Source organism: Nicotiana tabacum, chromosome 10 (genome assembly GCF_000715075.1).
Source record: "Nicotiana tabacum cultivar K326 chromosome 10, ASM71507v2, whole genome shotgun sequence".
Taxonomy (NCBI): Eukaryota; Viridiplantae; Streptophyta; class Magnoliopsida; order Solanales; family Solanaceae; genus Nicotiana; species Nicotiana tabacum.
The window spans coordinates 36067672-36090349 of NC_134089.1; the positions used below are offsets into that span (position 1 = coordinate 36067672).

The 22678-nt window shown below is 34.9% G+C and overlaps 3 protein-coding genes across 5 annotated transcripts; all 3 read right to left on the reverse strand.

The window, feature by feature from the left end:
• Window positions 1-3430: 3430 nt before the first annotated feature.
• Window positions 3431-3814, reverse strand: LOC142165075 (uncharacterized). Its single transcript, XM_075223710.1, has one exon. It carries the CDS (start codon window positions 3812-3814, stop codon window positions 3431-3433), a length of 384 nt encoding a protein of 127 aa, XP_075079811.1.
• Window positions 3815-7269: 3455 nt separating this feature from the next.
• On the reverse strand, window positions 7270-11991 carry LOC107808421 (protein yippee-like). Of its 2 annotated transcripts, none has more exons than XM_016632940.2 (6): window positions 11874-11991; window positions 11597-11709; window positions 8430-8473; window positions 8041-8149; window positions 7884-7939; window positions 7270-7531 (listed from the first exon to the last, which is right to left on the reverse strand). In XM_016632940.2, the coding sequence occupies exons 1-6, from the start codon at window positions 11932-11934 to the stop codon at window positions 7447-7449; spliced, it is 468 nt and encodes a 155-aa protein (XP_016488426.1). In that variant the 5' UTR covers window positions 11935-11991; the 3' UTR covers window positions 7270-7446. The 2 variants fall into 2 exon arrangements, with proteins under 2 accessions (XP_016488426.1, XP_016488427.1); XM_016632941.2 differs by having other exon boundaries at window positions 11852-11906.
• A 3419-nt stretch (window positions 11992-15410) lies between these two features.
• Window positions 15411-20956, reverse strand: LOC107808422 (uncharacterized). Of its 2 annotated transcripts, none has more exons than XM_016632943.2 (6): window positions 20803-20956; window positions 20483-20581; window positions 18441-18626; window positions 18279-18351; window positions 16376-16538; window positions 15411-15764 (listed from the first exon to the last, which is right to left on the reverse strand). In XM_016632943.2, the coding sequence occupies exons 3-6, from the start codon at window positions 18604-18606 to the stop codon at window positions 15660-15662; spliced, it is 507 nt and encodes a 168-aa protein (XP_016488429.1). In that variant the 5' UTR covers window positions 18607-18626; window positions 20483-20581; window positions 20803-20956; the 3' UTR covers window positions 15411-15659. The 2 variants fall into 2 exon arrangements, with proteins under 2 accessions (XP_016488429.1, XP_016488428.1); XM_016632942.2 differs by having other exon boundaries at window positions 20763-20932.
• Between the last annotated feature and the right edge of the window lie 1722 nt (window positions 20957-22678).

A 22678-nucleotide genomic window follows, 5' to 3' on the forward strand; every position in this document is an offset into this window, starting at 1 on the left:
TGAAATGTCGATAAATTTCAACATGTTTTGTTCTATCATGTTGGATAGGGTTATGAGCTATACTAATTGCAGCCTTATTGTCGCAATATAACAAAACCTTCCCTGTCTCAGACAATCTCAATTCATCCATTAACTTTTGTAGCCAAATCAGTTCACAAACACCCTGGGCCATTGCTCTATATTTTGTTTCTGCACTGGATCTAGCAACAACATTTTGTTTCTTGCTTCTCCAAGTAACTACATTCCCTCCCACGAGTGTAAAATAACCAGACGTAGATCTTCTGTCATCTAGAGATCCAGCCCAATCCGCATATGTAAAGGCTTCTATCTGGAGGTGACCATGTTTAGAGAAAAGTAGACCCTTTCCTGGTGCAGACTTCAGATACCGCAAAATGTGAAAGACAGCTTGCATATGAGGATCTCGTGGATCGTGCATGAACTGACTCACCAAGTTAACTGAATATGCTATATCTGGCCTAGTGTGAGAGAGATAAATAAGTTTTCCAAACAACCTCTGATATCTCTCCTTATCAATTAACTTTTCAACCCTAATTTGTAACTTGTGATTACTTTCAATGGAAGATTCTGTTGTTTGCAACCTGTCATACCAGTTTCTTTTAAGAGATCTAGGATAGATTTCCTTTGAGAAATAAATATTCCTCTTTTTGATCTAGCAACCTCAATTTCCAAGAAGTATTGCAACTTCCCTAGATCTTTGATCTCGAATTCCTGGGCTAACAGCTTCTTCAATCGGGCCATCTCTTCATTGTCATTCCCTGTCATTACTATGTCATCAACATAAACTATGAGAAGAGTGAGTTTACCCTTTTGGTGTTTCATGAAAAGGGTATGATCGACATTACTTTGTTGGTAACCAAAGGAGATCATTGCTTTGCAGAATCTGTCAAACCAAGCTCTTGGAGATTGCTTCAGTCCGTACAAGGCTTTCTTCAATCTGCACACTTTTCTTTGACTTTGTTCAGTATTAAATCCAGGAGGAATCTCCATATAACACCTCTTCTTCTAAGTCACCATGAAGAAATGCATTCTTCACATCAAACTGTTGTAAGTCCCAATCAAGATTAACTGCACAAGACAAAAGTATTCTAATAGTGTTCATTTTTGCAACAGGGGCAAATGTCTCCTGATAATCCACTCCATAAGTTTAAGTGAACTCATTAGCCACCAGTCTTGCTTTGAACCTTTCAATCAAACCATCAACTTTGTGCTTCACAGTAAAGACCCATTTGCAGCCAACCAATTTCTTATTTAGTGGTGAAGTGACAAGATCCCAAGTCGCATTCTTTGACAAGGCCTTCATTTCTTCAATCATAGCTTGCTTCCATTTAGAATCTGCAAAAGCTTCCCTCCAATTCTGGGGAATAGACACAGAAGAAATAGACCAGGCAAAAGCTCTATAGGAAGGAGATAAGGAATTATAGGAGACAAAGTTAAATAAAGGATGTTTGGTGCAAGATCTGATTCCTTTTCTGTGAGCAATAGGTACATCTAACTCACTAGGAAATGTAGATAACTCACCAACAGAAGAGGTTTCAACAGCAGAAGAGGGTTGAGCTTCAGTAGATTGCACGATGACTTCTTCAGCTCTTTTTTTTCTTGAATAAGTCATCAAATCAGTTTATCCAAATGCCCAATAGTCTCCCCTTGAATTCTTTCTTCAATTTCACATTCTCCTGTCTTAGTGGCTTCAGTAGTGGGAATCATTTCAAGAGTGGAAATCATCTCTTCATTCTTATAGCTCTCCCCTTGAAGAGGTGATGGTGTTTTATTGTAATAGGGCTCATATTCTCGAAAGGTAACATCCATGCTGATGAAGGATCTCCTAGAAGGAGGATGATAACATTTATACCCTTTCTGTGTTGGAGAATACCCAATAAAGACACATTTAATAGCTCTAGGATCAAGTTTTCGCGAACTCCTAGTGTGAATAAAGCAAACACAGCCAAACACCTTTGGAGGAACAATATAATTATTCTTACTCTTCAAAGCTTCCAAAGGACTCTAAAAATTGAGGTTTTTAAGTGGCATTCTATTGATAAGGTAGGCAGTCACTAGAATGGCATCCCCCAGTAAGGTTTTGGTAAATTCATAGTAAACATTAGAGATCGTGCCACTTCTAGCAAATGCATATTTTCCTTTCAGCAACCCCATTTTGTGCACTAGTACAAAGACAACTAGTTTGTGGATTATCCCAAAAGACTCCAAATACGCACCAAAATCTTTACCCGTATATTATGTGCCATTGTCAGTTCGCAAGATTTTTATCTTAACCTCAAATTGGGTACAAATCATCTTATGAAATGACTGAAAATAGGAGAAGACTTCATTTTTTGCCTTTAACAAATATACCCAAGTCATCCTAGTATAACAATCAATAAAAGTAACAAACCATCGACTACCAGACAAGGAAACTGTTTGAGTGGGACCCCATACATCAGAGTGAATAATCGAAAAAAGAGATAGTATTTTTATTGTCACTTAAAGGATAAGAGTTTCTAGTGTGCTTGGCATATTCACAAGCATCACAAGAGAAAGATTCAAAGTGAGTTCTAGAAAACAAACTAGGATATAATTTCTTTAGAACAAAAAAGGATGGTTGCCCCAACCGTCTATGCCACTGTATTATTTCTTGGTTAACGTTCTTATTTCCTCCAAAAAAGGCTTGACAAAAGGCTCGAGTTCCATCAATCTAATATAAGTCATCATGCAATCTACCACTGCCAATCCTCTTCCTTGTTTGAAGATCCTGAAACACACAATAATCGGGAAAGAACTCGACACTACATTTTAGTTGTTTGGTGATGGCGTTAACAGATAACAAGTTAACGGGAAACTCGGGTACATGAAGAATGGATGACAATGTAATATCAGGTGTACAGATAACAGAACCTGTTCTAGAGACAGGAGTTAGAGAGCCATTGGCTATTCTGACACAGTCCCCTTTGGGACTAGGAGAGTAGTTTTGAAAACCTTTAGAGGAGCCTGTCATGTATCTATTCGCACCAAAATCAATAATCCAATAATTAAGATTGGCATTAAAGGCAATACCTGACTGCACATAATTGGAAGTCCCAACATTAGAAGTGTCAAGTTTGTTCAGGAGACGGCGAAGGTGTTGCACTTCCTCTGAAGACAGAGTTTCTCCTGAAGCATTTTCTCCGAATGTTTCCATATTTTCTGCAATATTAGCTTGACCCCTTGATAGACCGACACACTTGCCTCCACGACCTCTAGTTAGTCTACCATGCAGTTTCCAGCATGTCTCTTTTGTATGTCTTGACTTTCCACAGTAGTCACAATACAAGTGATCTTTATCAGAAGTGAACGCCTTTGTTTGATCATGAGACACTGTTAACCCAGACTTCTCGGTTGGTGTGGAATAAAGCATGACTCCTCGTCGGATCTCTTCCTATTGAACATAAGAGTATGCATCCTCAAGAGAAGGAAAAGGAACTTTACCAAGAACTTGGACCCTGATCTGATCATACTCTGGGTTCAAACCAGCCAAAAAATCATATATCCTTTCCTTTTCAACCAATTTTTGAAAGAGAACTGCATCATTGATACACTTCGCTTGGAGATCCTGATAGTAGTAAATTGCTTTCCATAACCCAGTTAACTCGAAATAGTAGTCAGTGATAGTCAACTTACCTTGCTTAGTGGCATGAATCTTATTTCGAATTTCAAAGACATGAGCGTCATTTCCCTTACGAGAGTAAGTGCGCTTAGTGGAATTCCAGATATTTTCAGTAGTATCAAGCAATAAATATTGTTTAGAAATTCGAGGGTGCATAGTATTCAAAAGTCATGTCATAACTAGGGAATTATCTGAATCCCACTAACCATAGCTAGCAACAGTCACAACAGGTGCTTTCTTTTCTCTCGTAATATAACTAAGCAACTTTTTGGACTTAATAAAAAGCAAACAAGATCTTGACCAAGCAAGATATGTACCAGCCCCATCCAATTTAATTACTCTAACTTGTAAAATAGAATTAACCATATGTAAAAGAGAATTATCTGTTGATTTAGTGTCAAAGAGAATTATCTGTTGATTTAGTGTCCCCCATTATTTCTTAATTAGTAGTCCAGAAGCTAAACTTGAACTCCAAGAAAAAAAAGGCAGCAACAACCTTACTGGAAAAAAAGGACTGAGAAGTAGAAACCCTACCTCCGGTGATTGGAAAAAAAAATTGCAACTGGGGTAGGGTTGGACTGTGCTGGCGGGAGCAAAAAAATTCCAGAAAGAATCGCCGGAAAATTGTCTACTCGCCGGCGCGTGGGATTTATGCGCACCGGAGTTGGAACTGTTGGTAGCGCATGGAGGCACGTGGAGAGGTGTTTTTCGGAGCTGTTCACTGGGGTTTGGTCGTCGTCGCCTAAGGAAGCTTGTAGTGGTGTTAGTTTTTCCACACTACTGGTATATAATAGCTTCAATGCAGACAACCACCGTGAGGGAGAAAAAACTCGACCTCTTTCAAAGAACTGGAACCCTATAGTGCTGCTGAGGGAGGAAACGCACCTCAAAATGGCAGCGGAGGCTCTGATACCATGATAATTTCAAGAAGAAGAATAGAGCTTCTTGTATTTCTGTATATTATTCATATCAAGAGTAACTGATACTTATACAATAAAATCAGCCTATAATTAGGCTAGAGAATAAAATCTAATCTAATCAAATCTTCTTATTAATTACACTAATCAACAGTACTTACATAAACATAAACCTAGGTTGCGGCCGGGCGTTGGGCTTAGTCTTACTGGGATACTAGCTAGGAGTAACAAAGTTGAAATATTGGATTGGGAATTGATATCTTGGGCTGGGTACTGAAGAAAGGTTTACTTAAACAATTCGGTATTCCGGTATTGCGGTACACCGAAATATTGAAACCTCAATACCGAGGACCATACCGAAATACCAAATAACCAAAAAAAAATATCGAAGTAGTACTGAAATACCAAATAAATTGATACTGAAATACCAAATTAATTCAGTTCGGTTCAAAATCAGATTTTTTGGATTTTATGCCCACCCGTAATAATTTCTGGTGATATAAGTTCGATTAAAGGCTCTAGAAGAGCTACTATATTTTAACCTAAGGGAACAAAACTTATTATAGAAGATACATTATTCTCTTTCACGTCCTGAAGAACCTTGTTGAGTTTAAAGACACTTGCCAAAATATGTATTATGTTGAGACAATAGATGAAATGAATGTTGAATATCTTTGTATTACAAAGAATGTCTTTTGTTAGAAGTATATTGTAGAGAAGTTACCAACTTTATCTTCTGACTTATACTGTACAAAGATTAGTACAATTAAAACATACTTTATTGTAAACTAGAAGTTTACTGATTCAAATACTTTTGTGTTTTGACATGGCCGATTGAGGGCATTTTAGATCAATAATGATGAGACGAATCATTACAAATTAGATGAGCATCTATTAAAGAACCTGAAGATTCTTACAAATGATAAATTTACTTGTAATACTTGTTATCAAGGTAAAATGATCACTAGACCATCACCATCATAGGTTGGCTTTAAATTTCCTGCCTTTTTAGAGCATATACATGAGGATATATGTGAACATGTTCATTCACCCAATGAGTTATTTAGATTTTTATGATCCTAATAGATGCATCTTCTAGATGGTATCATGTGTGCCTACTAACATCTTGCAACCTGGCGCTTGCGAAGCTACTAGCACAAAATATTCGATTAAAGGCACAATTCCCTGATTATCCAATAAAGGATATTCACCTTGATAATGCTGAAAAATCCCATCTCTATCTTTTGATGACTATTGTTTATCAATTGGGATAAAAATTGAACATATTGTAGCTCATGTTCATACTCAAATGACCTTGCAGAGTCATTTATTAAACAGCTGCAATTGATAGCAAGACCATTACTTATGAAAACAAAGTTGCCCACGACTCTTTGGGGTCATGCTATCTTGCATGCAATCACTTCTTCGTCTCAGATCGACAGATTATAATAAATACTCTCATCACAATTAGTTTTTTGTTATGAACTAAATATTTTTCATCTATAAATTTTTTGATGTGATGTATATGTGCTAGCAGCACCACCATATCGCTGATGGACCCGCAAAAAGGTTAGGAATATATGTTGGGTTTAAATTACCCTCTATATTCGCTACCTTGAATTATTGACGAAAAATTTATCTATTGCTCGATTTGCAGAATGTGTGAAAAGTTTACAAGTAGCCCATGCAGGCAGCTTACAAGCAGCTCCTGAATAGCCTTGCAGCAGCTTCTTTAAAAGTCTCGCATCAACTTCCTTTCTTCTATAAATAAGGAACCAAAGCAGTTTATTTTGTACATCAGTTTGAAGTTGAATAATATATAAGTCTTTCTCTATATTTATCTCGGATTTGTTTACTTTTAGTCTTTATTTTATAACAAAAACAGTTTTCTTTTTTATTTTGTTAGCTTTTATGAGTACTTGGTTATGGTTTTGAAAACTTCTTTTCAAGCACGTTTTTTTTGTAATTGTTAAAGTGCGGAGATAATTGTATTTGAAATGGAGTCGCATTTTTTCTAGAAAATTATTATAGCTGTTTTTAGGGAAACAATGCATTTGTGATTCTACAATTTGTTAATTAGTTCAAACAACCTTCCTCGTGCAAGAACTTTTACTTTTACATTCTACTTAATAAGTATAATAAAAAATTTCTCATCAATTTTAGTCACTTTGAAGCCAAACAAGCATATTGTTTAACAATCTCATTACATATTTTCCCACGAACTTGTTTTTTCAGGATAGCTTGCGTACATCTCGACCATTTCACCGGGTATTTGCTACCTCCTACCAGCATAGGTACCGGGCAAATCTGCAACTAAGGGTTAGACTGATGAAAAGAAATCACCTAGTGTATCTTACCTCCGCTAAAATTTGAACCTAAGACCTTATGATTCAACTTATTGTCACCCAAGAACTTTGTAAGCACTCCATAACTCCACTTACAATGCTCATAAGCTGGTGAAATATATCACAAGTCTCAAATACTTGTTGTTTTGAGGATATGCTGAAGTTCAAAGTTGGCCAATATAAGAGAGAAATTATGTACATAACATAAAATTTCATTACTGCTCTCCTTATCCATGAATGTAATTGGAAAAGTTGACCAAACTTTCAAAGGAAAGGAAGAAAATGCTTCAGCAGAATACTGAAAAGCTTCATAGACACTGACACCAATCCAATGCTAGATATCAGATTCCTATCAAAGCAAGTCAAAGCCTATAAAATTGTTTATAATGTCAGAGAGGGTTGATCATTCTAAAATAATCCTGGCAAAACTTGTCTATATGTACTAAAAGCAATTTGAGATTGCTTCTGTCAATGAGGGCAGGGAGTTGAGGGCATGTACAGTTGAAACAGATACTATTTGATTACTCTAAGGTTCATCTGTATCACTTCCTCCAAGTTGAGCATCTTGACTTAATGAATAGCTGCTTCCATCTGGACCCAAAACCTTAAACCTACTTAGCAGCAAGAACCAAAAAGTAAATTTACGGCATTTTGGACAATATTTGGTTGAAGTGAAAACAAAAAGGGTTTTCAAATTGAAGTTGAAAAGGAGCATTTGGATGTTGAATTTGTGTTCAAACATGAATTTCACTTAAGAAAACAATTACGATTTTGTGAGAGAACCGTTATTTCACTTGAAATACTCCTTCAAACATGTTTTCACTATTTCACTTCAATATTTGCAAATATTGATGGCCAAACCATTATCTGCAGATACTGAAGTGAAATATTGAGTATGACAAATGGTTAAGCTTGTGACATGATTAGACACCAAACTGAAATGCGAACGAAACACTATGATACCTCTCAATGATGAATTTCCCTTCCTTGTACTTTTGGCGTTTCTGCTCTGCAGCTTCCTGAAATTATTCAGACACTGTTGGTACAACATATCGTGCTAGCTAGATATAAAAAGTGAAGAACTAATACAGAGTCGTGAAATAGTGAAAAGGAGACTCACATATTTCCACCCCACAATAGAGCCACATCCCACACAGAATATGTCAACAACAGTGTGCATTCCAGTCAGCATTGCCCGCTCTTCTTTCTCTCCGAGAGTAACATTCACGCTGCGATGCCAATAAAGGAGCAGAACATAATGTACACTCTCATAAGCGGAAAGCATGAACTATAGGATATAGTGGCTAGGCACATTTTCTGACATTCCGCAAAATAGCATCCAAAGATAAGTTAGTTTGGCTTTCTTGTTGAGACGGGATAAGACATTCCAGGAAGTCAAATACTTACCGCAAAATCCCAGCAGAGAGAAGAAATAGTTAAAGTAATGGGGAAGTATTTACACCTATTTATTGAAAATCCATCTGAAATGGCACGTTATTGAACACTTACACTCGATCAAAGAGGTAAGCCTTCCCATACTTGCATTGGAATGACTGGAAAAAACAGTGAAAAGCCGAGTTAGGATACATATGCCTGTGCTGTTGTCACGAAATAGCAAATCCACACAGAAAACATAGTCGTATAAACCAGCAGTTTCCAAATAGTAGCATGAAGACGACATAAACAAGAATCCAGGAATAGTACTACTCAGAAGTATTATATTGTATTGGGTAAACCGACATAAACCGAGGAGATCTTCAGGCAACATAGCATTAGAAACTGATTAACTTCATTAACTCTTTTAGCACATACCTCATGTAGACCTAGCTGTCTAACTGATATAGAATTGAAAAAGGTTAAACTAAGGCCAAAAGTTCACTAGGTAACCTCATCTGAAACAACAACAAAAAGAAGAAGCAATTAGTGAACCTTGACTCACCGCACAAATAGTCAAGTCCGCTGAGGCTGAGTGATAACAATTTAATATGAAATAGCAGATATGCCTACTTAACAATTAACATACAGAAAAAGAAAAAAGGTTGGTATGTCTAATGAAGCAGTTTCAATCTCACTGGACATATATGCTGGAGCAAAGGTCATATATCATTTATCAGGTGCAGTGTATGATAAATTAAGAACACATTTACAGATTGCTCCTATATTTAGGTGTTACATCTTGTACACAGCAGTCAGATTGCATGGATCTGTCGACTATGGTACATATGATGAAGTTTCACTAATAGAAAGAACCGTAGAAGAAGTTGGACATACTACAGTAAGCACCAAACATTGAATTCAGACCAAAATTTTCTTTTAAAGGATACAGAGCAAGGAAAGAATCATATAGCGGTACTGTAAAAAACATTCTCTAACAATTTGTAACATACTAACAGTTTAGATCACAACCTGCCATGGTTCTGCAAACTATGGCATATAGTGTGCATGCAGTTATATGACTATAGACAAAATCATAGAAAATAAAAACTCTCAGTTTGTAGTCTGGCTGAAAAACTAGTCATTAAAATAAAGAAACACTCTGCAGCAAACTTATGCTAGTTAACGTAAACTAGGGGATAATGAATCTTTTGTAGCCCACGTTAAAACGCAAGTCCATTTCGAACCTTATCAAGCCCGACATATCCCAACAGACCAACTAAACTGAGTGCCAGAAGTTAAACCATTCAAAGTTGTATTTCCAAACTCAAGAGAAAAACACTAAATAAGAAACACTTGTGATGACAGTCCATTATGACCAGCCCCAATTTGACACCACAACACAGACTTCATGTGCGCCACCCAACTTCCTCTTGTTCTATGTAAAACAAAATCCTGCTGAATATCATTTTTTTCCGTCTATCAATCAATTCAAAGGTGAAAGAAAGGTATCTACAAATAGCATGTACATTAGGAGTTTTTTGGAATTCAAATGTAAATAATCCCTCCAACCATCTAATATGGTTGTGCAATCTTTGACCGGATATAGAATTTAAGATGTTAATTGGACTTTGCATTGCATTGATAGAAGAGAATGGTATAACCTTGGTAGAGAAAACATCACCCAAACTTAAATATTTGAATCTTGAAAAGTGTGAAAGTTGGAACTTATCAACATAAATTGCATCAGTTGTGTAGAATAATATATTCGTAGAGTGGTTTAAAATATTTTGGACGTACCAAAATAGAAAAAGTGCCATGTAAATTTGGGCATCAGGAATAACTTGGCTACTAGGATAAGTTAAGACAATCAAGCCCCACACTAAGCTCACATAATAAAAGTAAAGGAGGCACAGCTGCACACAATTTCAAACACTGAACAAATAATGGAGAATCTAGAAAGATGGATGATCATTTCTCCATGAAACTGACAACCATGCATGCCTGTATATTTACAAGAAGAGGCTGATTTAGAGGACAATTTTATGAACCACCTCAAAGGGCTGATTACTCGGACCTGAATCCTTTATTTAGACGGCATACATCCTTCCAGAACTAGACTGAGTGATATCTCATTAGACATGGAATAAAAGAGTTATAAAACTGCAGCCAAAGAAACATCATTGTTTAATTAAGACCTTCGTTGGGCTAGAATGCAGTAAAACATTCCAGACAGAACATAAACTTGAGAAGGGATTATTCCCATTTTGCACCATCCCAACACCAAAAAGAGATCTAATACTCTTAGTATAGCCTGAAAGTAAATACAAAGGACAACCTGGACCATGTTCAGCCAACATTTTTCCCCAGTCCACACCTTGTGCCCTGTGCAGATACAATTTCTTTTCTTTTTTCATTTTGAGAGTTCCAAGTGGAAAAGATATACCTAGTTAGAGAGTTAAATTTGTTCTCCATTTGCAATCACGTACCAAGTTTCATACAGATCAGCAGGCAGTATCGAATTTGCAGTACAGATTAAACACCCTTATTCCTTCTAGCACGAAAGTAACGAGTTGCCGTCACACATTAACCAACCCAAAGTTATAAAGAGGAAGAACTCAGCCTATGTAGAATATATAGTTAGTCCTAAAACCGGATAAAGAGGAAAATTCCGTCTAGCGGAAAAGTAACAACTTGACATCGCACATAAAACAACCAAAAGTTGTAAAAAGGAAAAACTTCTGCCTATGTACAAAGTATAGTAAATTTCAAAAGCGGATAAAGAGGAGGATTACAGTAGTTTGACGGTCTGGTGAAATCAGTCAAACATTAATCAATATGATAATCATCTGGATTACATATGATCAAACAATAAAAAGGAAGGATATAAATGTTATAAACATTTTCCTTCTAGCCTAAGATAAATGTCAATTGTATAAAGACCATAAAAACAAACAAGAAAAAACTAATACATTCAAAACAAAACCCAGAATGTAAAAATCAAAATGAACTCATCAAAGAACTAACAATTAGCCCCAGATGGATTTATAGGCCAATGAAAAGAAACTAACAAAACCAAAACAAACCCACAATGTAAAAATCAAATAAGGATTCCACAGAGAAATAAGCCTAGTATTTAAATGGAGAAGGGAAAAGGGGCCAGCCCGTTAGCAGTTGATCCTAAGGGTTGGATACTACAGAATCACAAGCCCACAAGTGTAAAGTAGTACAACACAAACAACACAAGCCAATCATGGACCATGTAGATAAAGGAATAAATAGATAAAAAAGAGGATATATACCCTAGAGATAAGGTGATCAAGAAGAGCAAAATGGGTATGACAGTGCTTGCATCTATAGATGTTTCCTTCAAGACTGATCACAAAAAGCCTACCCATCTTCTTCAAATTATACCCTTAAAAAACCACAAAACAAGAGAGACAGTTTTATCAGCAAAATCAAGAAAAGTCCAGATTGAAAAAATAAAACAAGAATCAAGGAGAAATAGATCGTGACCCACTATAATACAATGTGCAAAATTCAGAAAAAAGACTAACCCCAGATGACAATTGATGTTACCTTTTTGCAGCAGAGTTTTGGAAGTAGAAAACAAGTAAGCCACCCAGAACGGTTGAGCCATGTGTTATTTATACCTGTGGAGGGACTGCATAGAAAATTATAAAACTCTTCATAAGCCCATTGGCCAATTGGAATTTAACTCCTTGTTTTTCTTTTTTGCTTTTTCTTTATAATTTGCATTATGAGAAAATGACGAAAATGGTCCAATTTTTAACCATTTTCTCTCACTTCGGTCGTTCTGCATATTTAGGAAGCATTATAATATAATCTTTTTAAAGGGAAATTCTGAAATTCCATTAATTATGATTAAAAGGAAAAATAATTTTACTGCTTTGATGATTGGTCAATTATTCTAGAGTTACCGGTCAATTACTGGATATTAATTCCAAACTATTTACCCTTTAATTTCAAACTATTTATCATTTAATATCCGGGCCCAAATTATTTACTTCTCTTACCCATGCGGCCCAAACTATTTATCAGGTCCATGCATTAGCCTATAACCCTCATTTAATGCCTCAGTTACCGCTATTTCACCTGGCCATTTCTTTCATTTCAAAAATCCCATAGCCAAACCATGAGAAATCATATTTCACACAGTAGTTACTGATTTGACTTGTGAATTTTTCTTCAGATTTTGTTTTTATCTTTAATATTATTGTACATGAGTTTCACTACAAAATTCTCTTTCTATATTAGTATTTTTCTTTTGTATTTATTTGTATTTCTGAACCCCTATGTTGTTGCAGTTATATATTAAATTTCCTAGCTCTAATTTTTGTGTGTGTATGAAGATCCACCATTGATGAGCTTGAAGCTCCTGTATTTAAAATTTTATTTTAAAGATTTATTATTTGATTTGATGTGGGTGATATAAAATATTGATTACAGTACCTTCAAGTAAGCTTTCCCGATCTGAAATTTTATGTGTATTTGAATATTCACCATTGTTGCGCTTGAAGCTCTTGAATTTAAAATTTTTATTTTGAAGATTTCTTGTTTGATTCAAAGTGTGTGCTATTAAATATTACTTATAATACCTTCTGGAAGTTCATACTAAAATTTGATAGCACTTGGAGCTGATTTGAGGTGATTGAGATCGAAATTTTCAGCTGAAAATCAAAGAAGAACACAGCTACCCAATAGTACACTGATACGATATACAATATGTTGTAGGAGTATATAGCTATACTGTAACATTATACTATTATAGTTTACAATATATTACAACGGTATATTGTAATAATCAAAGAAGAACACAATTATCTAATAGTATACCGTTGTATTATACAATATACTATAGGAGTATATAGTTATACTGCAACAGTATACTATTATGGTATACAACATATTGTTATAGTATACTGTAATAGTATGCAATATACTGTAACAGTGTGTTGTAATAGTATACAATATACCATAATAGTATATTTATTACCAGTAAATTCACTTTCCTTTCCCCTTTTAATTTGCTTTAAGCTTTTATCCCGCGTGAGGGGCAAATTAAAAATGCAAATCTTTTTTTCGTTTTGATTTATTCTATGACTTGAATTCCAAGACTTTTGACTTCTGCAAAACATTAATCTGCCATTTGAGGACCTTGAAGCTCTGAAACTCATAAATTGGGTTTGTTGAGTTTGTGGTTATTTTGAAACTCAAAACAAGAAAAAAAAATTTAACTCTTTGCGTACAATCATATACCCAGTTGGTATAACTATATACTATACTGGTATCATATGTTAGTTAATATTTTTTGGTTGTATTAGCTACATTTAATTGGTACGTTGATTTTTCAAAAAAAAAAAAGAATAATAAAAATAATGAAAACAGTAAATGAAATTAGATTATGAAGAGAAAAAGAATATAAAAAAAAGAGTTAAATGAAATTAGAAAAGGAAAAAAGAAAAAAATAGGAAGAAAACGAGAAAAAAGAAAAGGAAAAAAGAAAGGAAAAAAGAAAAGAAAAGAAGCACAGAAATAAAAACGAATTGGAGAATAAAGAAAAAATTTCCCACAAAAACTACTATGGATAGGAAATGTAATTAGTTTGATGGGTAGAAAAATAAAATGGCAGATAAAGATAAATAGTTTGTTTTTGTAGGTAACTGTGTCATTCTCCCTATTAAGAATCGAGAATGAAAATATCAATTGTTCAATATTGGGGAGGAGATTGATTTTAAAGTAAAGTTTGGAGATAGAAAATGATTTTCACTCAAACAATAATAATAAAGATAAAAAAGATCATGCTCAGAGTTGACTGTGTTGTTTGAAATTAAATAGTCAAGGATATGAATCAGTTATTAGGATAACGGATAATCCCTTTTTATTTGGTATGCTGATCCGCATAATCACCAGCGGATCTACTATTTTTTTTATTTTATTTTCCAAGTTAGTGTATAATAATAAGAATTACAAATTGTAGATTAGTTTAAGATAATAGCGTGTAAAAATTTATATATAATCAGTGCACAAAACTAAAAAGATAAAACATCAAAGTACATTCAAACTCTTTCATATAACTTTGGATGGTTTTGAAAACCATTCTCAGTAAAAGAAGTGTAAAAATTGCACGGGGCGTCCTATTTGGTCGCTCCTATTTAACCTATACCCATTTTATTAAAATTTTTTTAACTTGTACCTACTTTTTAAATAACTTCAGCCCTCTTTCTCCTCCTCCTCCTCCTCCTCCTCCTCCTCCTCCTTCTTTCTTCTGTTGTTGGTGCTGCTATGGAACTTCAGTTCATGGGTTAAAAACAAATTATAAATAATTACAAATGAACTAAATAACTAGCTGTAACTATATTAGATAAGTAGATTCTTGGTGTATATGTTTGTTTCGGATCTTGGTCATCTGTATTTTGACCCTTGTATTATCATTCCATTTTTTCTTCTTTCAAAGCTATGTAATAGTAAATTTAGACTACGTTACTTGTTGATGTAACCAATTAATTCAGAGGCACGTTAGTTTCAGGTGCAAGATTTTTGTTGAAATTGGTGACTTTAATGATCAGTGAATGATGATGAGTTATTAGATTTGTGCATACTCTCGTTTTCCTTTCTTGTTGCATAATTACAAACAAAATGCAGATGACCAAGATCCCAAACAAACGTAAATAATGCTGAAGTTTTTACAAATGAACTAAATAACTTCAGTTCTAGAGCTGAAGTTCGTCAGTTACAAAAACAAAAACTTTAGCTCTAGAGCTGAAGTTCGCCAGTTACAAAAACAAAAACTTCAGCTCTAGAGCTGAAGTTCGCCAGTTACAAAACAAAAACTTCAACTCTAGAGCTGAAGTTTGCCAGTTACAAAAACAAAAACTTCAGTCAGTTACACCAGTTACAAAACAAAAACTTCAGCACACTTGCTACTTCAGACCCGTCTACTAGAATGCTGAAGTTTTGCGTGATTGTCTTTGCTACTTCAGCCTCGTATGTTGAGTTGCAAAGCGGGCACAAGTTAAAACATGATACAAAAAGCGGGTATAGATGCAAATGCCCCAAAAGAAGTCCGTGGGGATTGAAGTAAAGACTTCCCACTTCGACAAAGTGATGACTTTTATTAACAATGCTATAAATATTAAAGCAATTAGAATTTCAACTGTTCCAATACAGAAGCACAACTTTTCCAAGAAATTAACACATTTAAGAGAATGATTCTGTGTTATAATGAACAGTGAGTGTACAACCTATAATGTTGATGCCTTCCTACAGAAGAGCTGCCTATAGGTGGCAACTGTATAAGAAATCAATCAAGTTGAAAATTAATGATCTAATCAAAAAGTACAATTAGAAAGGTGCTATGCTCTTTGGCGTCATTCTTTCAACTTTTCCAACCCGGTGAGGAGGCCACACAACATGAGTAACCCTTCCACGAACCAAACCCAGAGGGATCTGAAACAGAATACAAGTCAATGAGAACTAATCAAATGAGCTAGTTCAAAAGTTAATCGCAAAACCAATATAGGCACGCTAAGAGTAGACTTTTTTCCTCGCTCTACAATGACTTCCATTTAGGAACCATTAAAATGTCACTATACACTAAAGAGTCATCATTTTGATTTGAAATGCACATCAGAAGGTCTAGCAACAACAGGATCTAATCTATTTCCATTTAGAGACTGTAGCAAGCAAGTAATTTTTGGACAGATAAGTCCAAAAGATGCACTCGTGAAGCAATTCATGACAAGTAGAAAAGATGGAACGAAATCACCTACTCATGCAAAGGAGAGAAGTTAACATTTTCCATTGGAGGTATCAGAAAGTACCCCTAAACCATAAATCAGTTGGAGGCATGATCAAAAGAGTACATGTAATTCAGTAGCTTATGCCAAAATGATTTCTAATTCTTTTGAAACAGTACTTCCCACCAGCTAATCTTTCCTAACATAGAAGACTGACACATATGTATTAAGTTAGTAGTAACTTTACAGAGTTTATCGGATTCTTTATGTGTGAAATTCCTATTCAATCAACAGATCAATATGGAGTAATATGTAACATACAGGACCAAAAGATCTCGAGTCCAAGCTCCAAGCATGATTGTCTCCTTCAACCCAACAATGTCCTTCAGGGATCAATACTGCATCATAATGAGGGGTACTGACCAAGTCACCTGGTAAGGCTGTTATTCTCTTTATATGTTTCTCTTTATGATTTGCTGGAGAGCTGAAATGAATGTCAACTAAAAATAAGACTTGATAGCTTCAAATAAGAAAACACATTAAACAATATATAAGCAGGCTGGCATCTGCTCTATCCTCGAAACATGAGATGAAAGTATCGTACCAATAGATTTGCTATTGGTTTAACATATACTTTCTAATGACCTGATACTAAGAATTTACTATTGGTTTAAAAACAAATATCTCAAACTTTAATGGTTAGAATAGACTTGGGCTGTATAAGGATAGAATATTTTAAACAAGGGGAGATCCTTGTTGACCACTTAGTTTTTCTGGTCAAACAAGATCTAGCATAAAGCACAAGAAACAGTGGTCATCAACTGAAGTTGAATCAGCGCATCTTTATAAGCCCCAAGAGAATCATAGCTAAAGAAGAGCAAACTGTTTAGAGGTCATTGTACTATCACGAAGAAGGCAACTTCCTCCATAAACTAAATTTGAAAGCAATTTCAGATAAAAACTTCTAGCAGTGTAGCAGACTTCGCTTTTTTTATCATCTGACCAGATGCAAAAGAGTCATGTGCTATTCACATGACTATGTACTTGGGTATACTAGACATTCAAAGGGCATGGTGCAAACTCCTGCTATATGTGGCTCACAGGGTTAGTGAAAAAGTTGGACCACATTGGGTCTATTGTATGCAACCTTATTTCCACAAGAAACTATTTCCACTGGGTATACTAGACATTCAGAAAAGAAAAAAAGGGGCAACTTAAACAATCTTTTCCTACTTTGCCAGAAGTCCAGGGCTCACCAATAAATGTTAGGAAAAGAAGGCAATGCAAACTAACTCATTTTAACTTTTTGGGTCTATTGTATGCAAACCTTGTTCCTGCAAGAAGCTGTTTCCACCGGGTATACTAGACATTCAGAGAAAAAATCCAACTTAAACAATCTTTTCCTCCAAACTTTGCCAGAACTCACCAATAAAAGTTAGGAAAAGAAGGCAATTTAAACAAACTCATTTTAACCTTTTATACAGTACACAAAGTATGAGCATGAAAGATTACAGGGAAAAGTGGCCTTCTTTGCAACAGTTTAAGGGCCTCTAATGCCCTTTATTCTTTCAAAAATGAATAATGATTATTTCCCCCAAAAACACATTGAAAGAGATTCTGATCTTTCACTGGATTTTCTCTTCACGAAAAGCTCTCCATAATTCACCACATATGCATGTCTTTCCATGAAGCAACATGATCTGACTATTCGCTTGATTTAATTACCTTGCTATGGATGTAGGAGCACCAATTAAATTCCTATGAGATTTATAGGAGTAGAGAAGTTCTTGGAAATCTATGCGACTATGAAAGAGTTGCAGGACCTTTGACATAACAGGCAATAAAAAATATGAGACTCCATTCTTTGTCAGTGAACTTAACGTTACATCTAAAATATCTAAATCAGCAAAAGAATATGTTTATGTTGAACATTCAAACCACAATTATTTATTCCATGGTTCAGAATCTTTAGATGCAGTCAGAAACTCTCAAAACTACATATGGACTGAGTTCATTTCTTATTTCAACCTATATGCAAATATATCTGCAAGACCACCAAATATCCAATAATCAAACTTAAATAGCCCATTTTGACTTCATCTCGACAAGTATAACCTAAGTTTTCCTCTTTCTCAAAGGATTAGCGAGTGAATAAAGAATCTTGAAACTAAAAAGCTATCTAGTTAATTGAACTCAACATGATAGCAAGCTTGTCAACAGTTACCTGAACACAACCACATCGCCAAGTGAGAACTTGAATTTTTCCAGGCAAAGCTTCTCCACTATAACAAAGTCACCTGCACCACAACGACTAATGCGGAAGTTTTCATCTTTGTCCGCAGCAGGAAACATGAAGAACGTAAAAGAGAGGAAAAAGAGTAGTTACGAGTCAAGGATCTCATGGGGCTGTCATCATGTGGATTAAATGTAGGAGACATTGAAATTCCACCAACAGGGACAATACTGGCATAACGATCAGATACGGTCAGGCCTATGAGCCCAAAGGTGAAATAATTCTTCGTTAAATTCCAGAGGAAGTTCACGGTTCCCATATTTGCACTGCCTAAATCATCTGCACATGTTCAAAACCCAAGAAGAAGTTCTAAAAAAAATCAACAAATATAAGTGGTTTCCCAAAGGAAAAGCAAGTAAAACTACAGATTCTATTAATCCTAGTTTTCTATTAGTGGTAAAACCAGGAATTTCGCTAAGGATGTTTAAGATTTAATATATATGTACAAAAGTAATTTTTGATGTACGCAGTATAATTTTCCGACGAAGATTGTTCAACAGATCACCCTTCCATCCATGTGGCCCTGCCACTGTTGCTAATAAATGCGGCTCTGCCACTGTTGCTAATAAATGTGGCTCTACCACTGTTGCTAGTAACATCTGCCACTTTTTGGACATTAACCAACCACTCCTTAATCACAAACAAGTTGGGATCGGCTATATGAAACCTCTATATCCGTTCCGCTATGTTTGGGCCCATTTCATCCTACCACACCGTCAATAAATTATTTATTGAGAATAATTGCTTCTCTTCGTATGTATTAGGTTTTTTTATATTAATTAAATAGGATATTTAGATTAATAAGAAGGGCAGTATATTAATTTAACTTTTCACTTAGGAGCTTCCCACTTTTTAAGTAGCGTAGATTATAGCAGATATTTCATAATAACTTCGATGTGACATGTATTAACTAAATAGATGGGAAGTGAGACTACAGATGAAGCAGAAGATAATCACAATAGAAGCTCCGGCAGCCGATGACGGCCGTCGCCGAGGTGATGTTAGAAGGTTAGAGCGATTAGGGCTTTATTGTGGACCTTAAATGGGTCCGTAAGTTGGGTCTGCAAAAGCCAGTGGACTTTCAACTTATCTTAATAATAATTTATTTTACTATTTTGTTTACATAAGTTAAACTGGATATAGTTGATTGGAAATTGGAATGGATGCATTACACTGGATACTTGGTATGAGTCAGAAATCACTAGTTAAACATATACTTTTTGATTGTCTTGATTCTCAAAAGGTATGTGATCATGCATAATTATAGTCCTAAGAAAAATAAGCAGTATATTCGGCTAAAGAGTCCGCAATCGAATCCTACAAAGAACTAACACTTGGCTATAACTTCTCATCTTTGAATATCATCTTTGTCAAAAGTAAGGAAATTAGGACAATGCATTGCTTAAACTGAGGTACTACGATAGTCCACGAAAGAGCTTACAGAAAAAGAGTTGGTATATTTGAAACAAAGAAATAAAGAAACTTCAAACAAATGAATCAAAGACCAATATCATGTCCTGCCAAAATTCTTTATCCTACAACAATTTGATCAACTTCTAAACGAATCAGAACATGAATCCGTCTGCAATTTCAAATTTGGAGCTTAGTTATAACAGAGTTACTGGGAGCTTGCACTTAATAATTACTCTTCCAAGAAAGCGTGTCATTAAAGATGAAACTAGTAGGGTATTAGATACAACTAAACACGGTTGAGAGCAAAGGCCTACTAACAATTTAAAATCAAATTTGCAATTCTTAAAAAAGGTTATGAGATTTACCTTTTCTTTAATTATTTTCACATTCATCAAGCATATGAAAACAAGTCATCAACCTCCAAAGATTACTCTAATGTACAGATACTCGCATTGCCCATGCAAACAGAGGGACTATATTTATTACTCAAATACTTGTCAGTAATACAACTCGAAAAAGAAAATAATAAGAAAATTAAGCCAGACCTTGATATTCTCCACAATGTAACCTACTTGTGAACAACTGAAATGAAACTATCTAAGAGTTTCAAGCCCTAATCAGAGCAATGAAGAATTTTATTCGAACTGGACAACTAAATCAAGAGAATAATATACTAGGAGTATTGATGAAAGAAGAAAGGAATAGTGCTTGTGAAAACTCACTTGAAGGAAAAGAGAAGCCGGATGAACCTTCCAAGTTCGCGTCAAAGGGAATAGCGCTGCCGTTTCTTCGGAACCCTCCAAAGCAGTCGATGCCGCAATCTACAATTAAATTTTGAAAAAAATCAGTCCTTTTGAAATTGATTCACAGATTTCAAATAATGATTTTGATAATTAAATCTTTGATTTCTTCTAGGAAGTTCCCAGATATGATAGTCAAGTCATGAAGCTTTTTCTCCAGCGATAAAGCATTCGACTTGCGAAGTGAAGAACTCATTCGTACCCAAATAATAGCAAATCAAACAAATTCTCTGGAAGTTTACATGAGAAATCAAAATAATGAGATAAGAAGAAGCTTATGATTGAGTAAAGGCCCGGGATAGTTGCTTTCCTACTTAGCAGCTCTGAAATGTTTGATGGAATTTGGGAAGGGCTAGGCCGAAAAAGAGAAAAAAACGATCACAAAATATTGGGCAAAATACCTTAACAGCTTGTTTGGATGGTTGTTACGCATTTGTCATCATTTTATGATAATACGCACTAGCAATATGAAGAATATACTTGTAATATTATAAAGAAAAATTATGATACATGGTAAAATTACTATATAAAAAGGTAGGGTAAATGATAAAATAAAATTATTGAATAATAATAAAGGGTGATATTGAGAGAAAAAGACGAGGTAACGACGTGACCACATCAAATCGGTCGTTACATAAAGTGGCACATTTCGTCATGATGTAACGACGGATTTAACGATACGATATAATAAAATTTAAGTAACAATCAAAACAAACATCGTATTTAAAGTAACAATACGCTACAATACAATGGGTAACAACCATCCAAACAAGCTGTAAAATACCCCCGAAACGTGACACGAATTATTAATTACAACATTATACTATTTGTGGTTTAATTACCCTCCTCAACTTGGCCTTTTGATAGCCATTATCCTCCTGAACGCTGATATGGCAAAGAGTGTGAGTGCACTCACCTAACACGTGAATTTTTCTGTATACGTGACATTTTTAAAATATATATATATATTTTTACCTTTTTAAATATGTTACTTTTTTAGATAAATTTTTTCGAATACAATTTATAATAAAACTTGGATAGAACTACATTATTTATGCTAAATTTTATTATTTAGCTAAAAATAAAAAAGTTTTAGTTAATATTTTTTGAATTTGACCTGAAAATAAAGATTTATACAATTAAAATAAATAGTCAAGTCATCTAAAAACTGGTAGGTTGCTTGAAAAAAGAAGACGCTGCTCGGAACAGAAATACCTCAGTAGCAGAGGAACATGTCCTTGAGTTAGTTCTTCATTGCCGGACCTAATTAGAATTATTAATGGCCTCATGATTTTTGCTTTGAAGAAGCTACGCTATATCCCATTAAATTTATTTTTAACAATTGAATATTTTTGGATTATAAACTCGAATTACAAAATTCCTTAATTTAAGGCACTAATAATAAATTGTACATGGAGAGAGATGGCAGAGAGGGAAAGGTAGATGAGAGAAAAAAAGGAAAAGGGTGTGAGAAAAATAAAGTAAAGTGATTTTTTGAAAAAATATAGAATTCTCTAGAATGTCCCAGTGAAGTATCCTTGATATTTAGTAGACATATCTAGATGTTCTAGAATGTTATATGAAGATAAGGCTAGAGACATCTAGATATTCTAGAGTATTATGGAAAGATAAGGTTCACTAGATTTTTCTTGTACATGTTCTAGAATAGTATCTAGAACCATCCTTAGAGAAGTATAAATAGGAGTGGTCTTAGGCATTTGTAATGAAGCCAAAAATTAAGAAAGCCTTCTTTCCAAAACAAGTTCTCCTATCTAAAATCTATCTTCTCTTTTCAAGCTTCCTTTTCTTTAGTTAGATCCTCCAATCTTAGTTAACGATCTTGGGCTAGCAGAAGGTCTCCAAATAATATTCGTCTTCTGCTATTCTTTACATGGTATCAGAGCCATAAGTCGGCTTCTGGATTTCAAGGTCGGGTTAGTGGTTGATTCAACTGGTTTCTCTAAATGGATTTGGGTGGTCATGCTAATGGACTGGGGATTGAGTTATTGAACCAATCCAACTACAAGGTATGAAAGACTTGTATGGAGTCATACCTTGTTGGTGAGGATTTGTGGGAAGTTGTCAATGGGAGTAACACAAGTCCTCCTGCTGACGCAT

Coding starts and splice junctions, on each gene's coding strand:
- LOC142165075 (XM_075223710.1), bottom strand. CDS start 3,814: ATGCACCCTCGAATTTCTAAACAATATTTATTGCTTGATACTACTGAA.
- LOC107808421 (XM_016632940.2), bottom strand. CDS start 11,934: ATGGCTCAACCGTTCTGGGTGGCTTACTTGTTTTCTACTTCCAAAACT. Junction 8,150..8,429: donor GCTTACCTCTTTGATCGAGT/GTAAGTGTTCAA, acceptor TTGGCATCGCAG/CGTGAATGTTACTCTCGGAG. Junction 7,940..8,040: donor CTATTGTGGGGTGGAAATAT/GTGAGTCTCCTT, acceptor GAATAATTTCAG/GAAGCTGCAGAGCAGAAACG.
- LOC107808422 (XM_016632943.2), bottom strand. CDS start 18,606: ATGGGAACCGTGAACTTCCTCTGGAATTTAACGAAGAATTATTTCACC. Junction 16,539..18,278: donor GGCGATGTGGTTGTGTTCAG/GTAACTGTTGAC, acceptor CATTCATTTCAG/CTCTCCAGCAAATCATAAAG. Junction 15,765..16,375: donor ACTCGAGATCTTTTGGTCCT/GTATGTTACATA, acceptor ATTCTGTTTCAG/ATCCCTCTGGGTTTGGTTCG.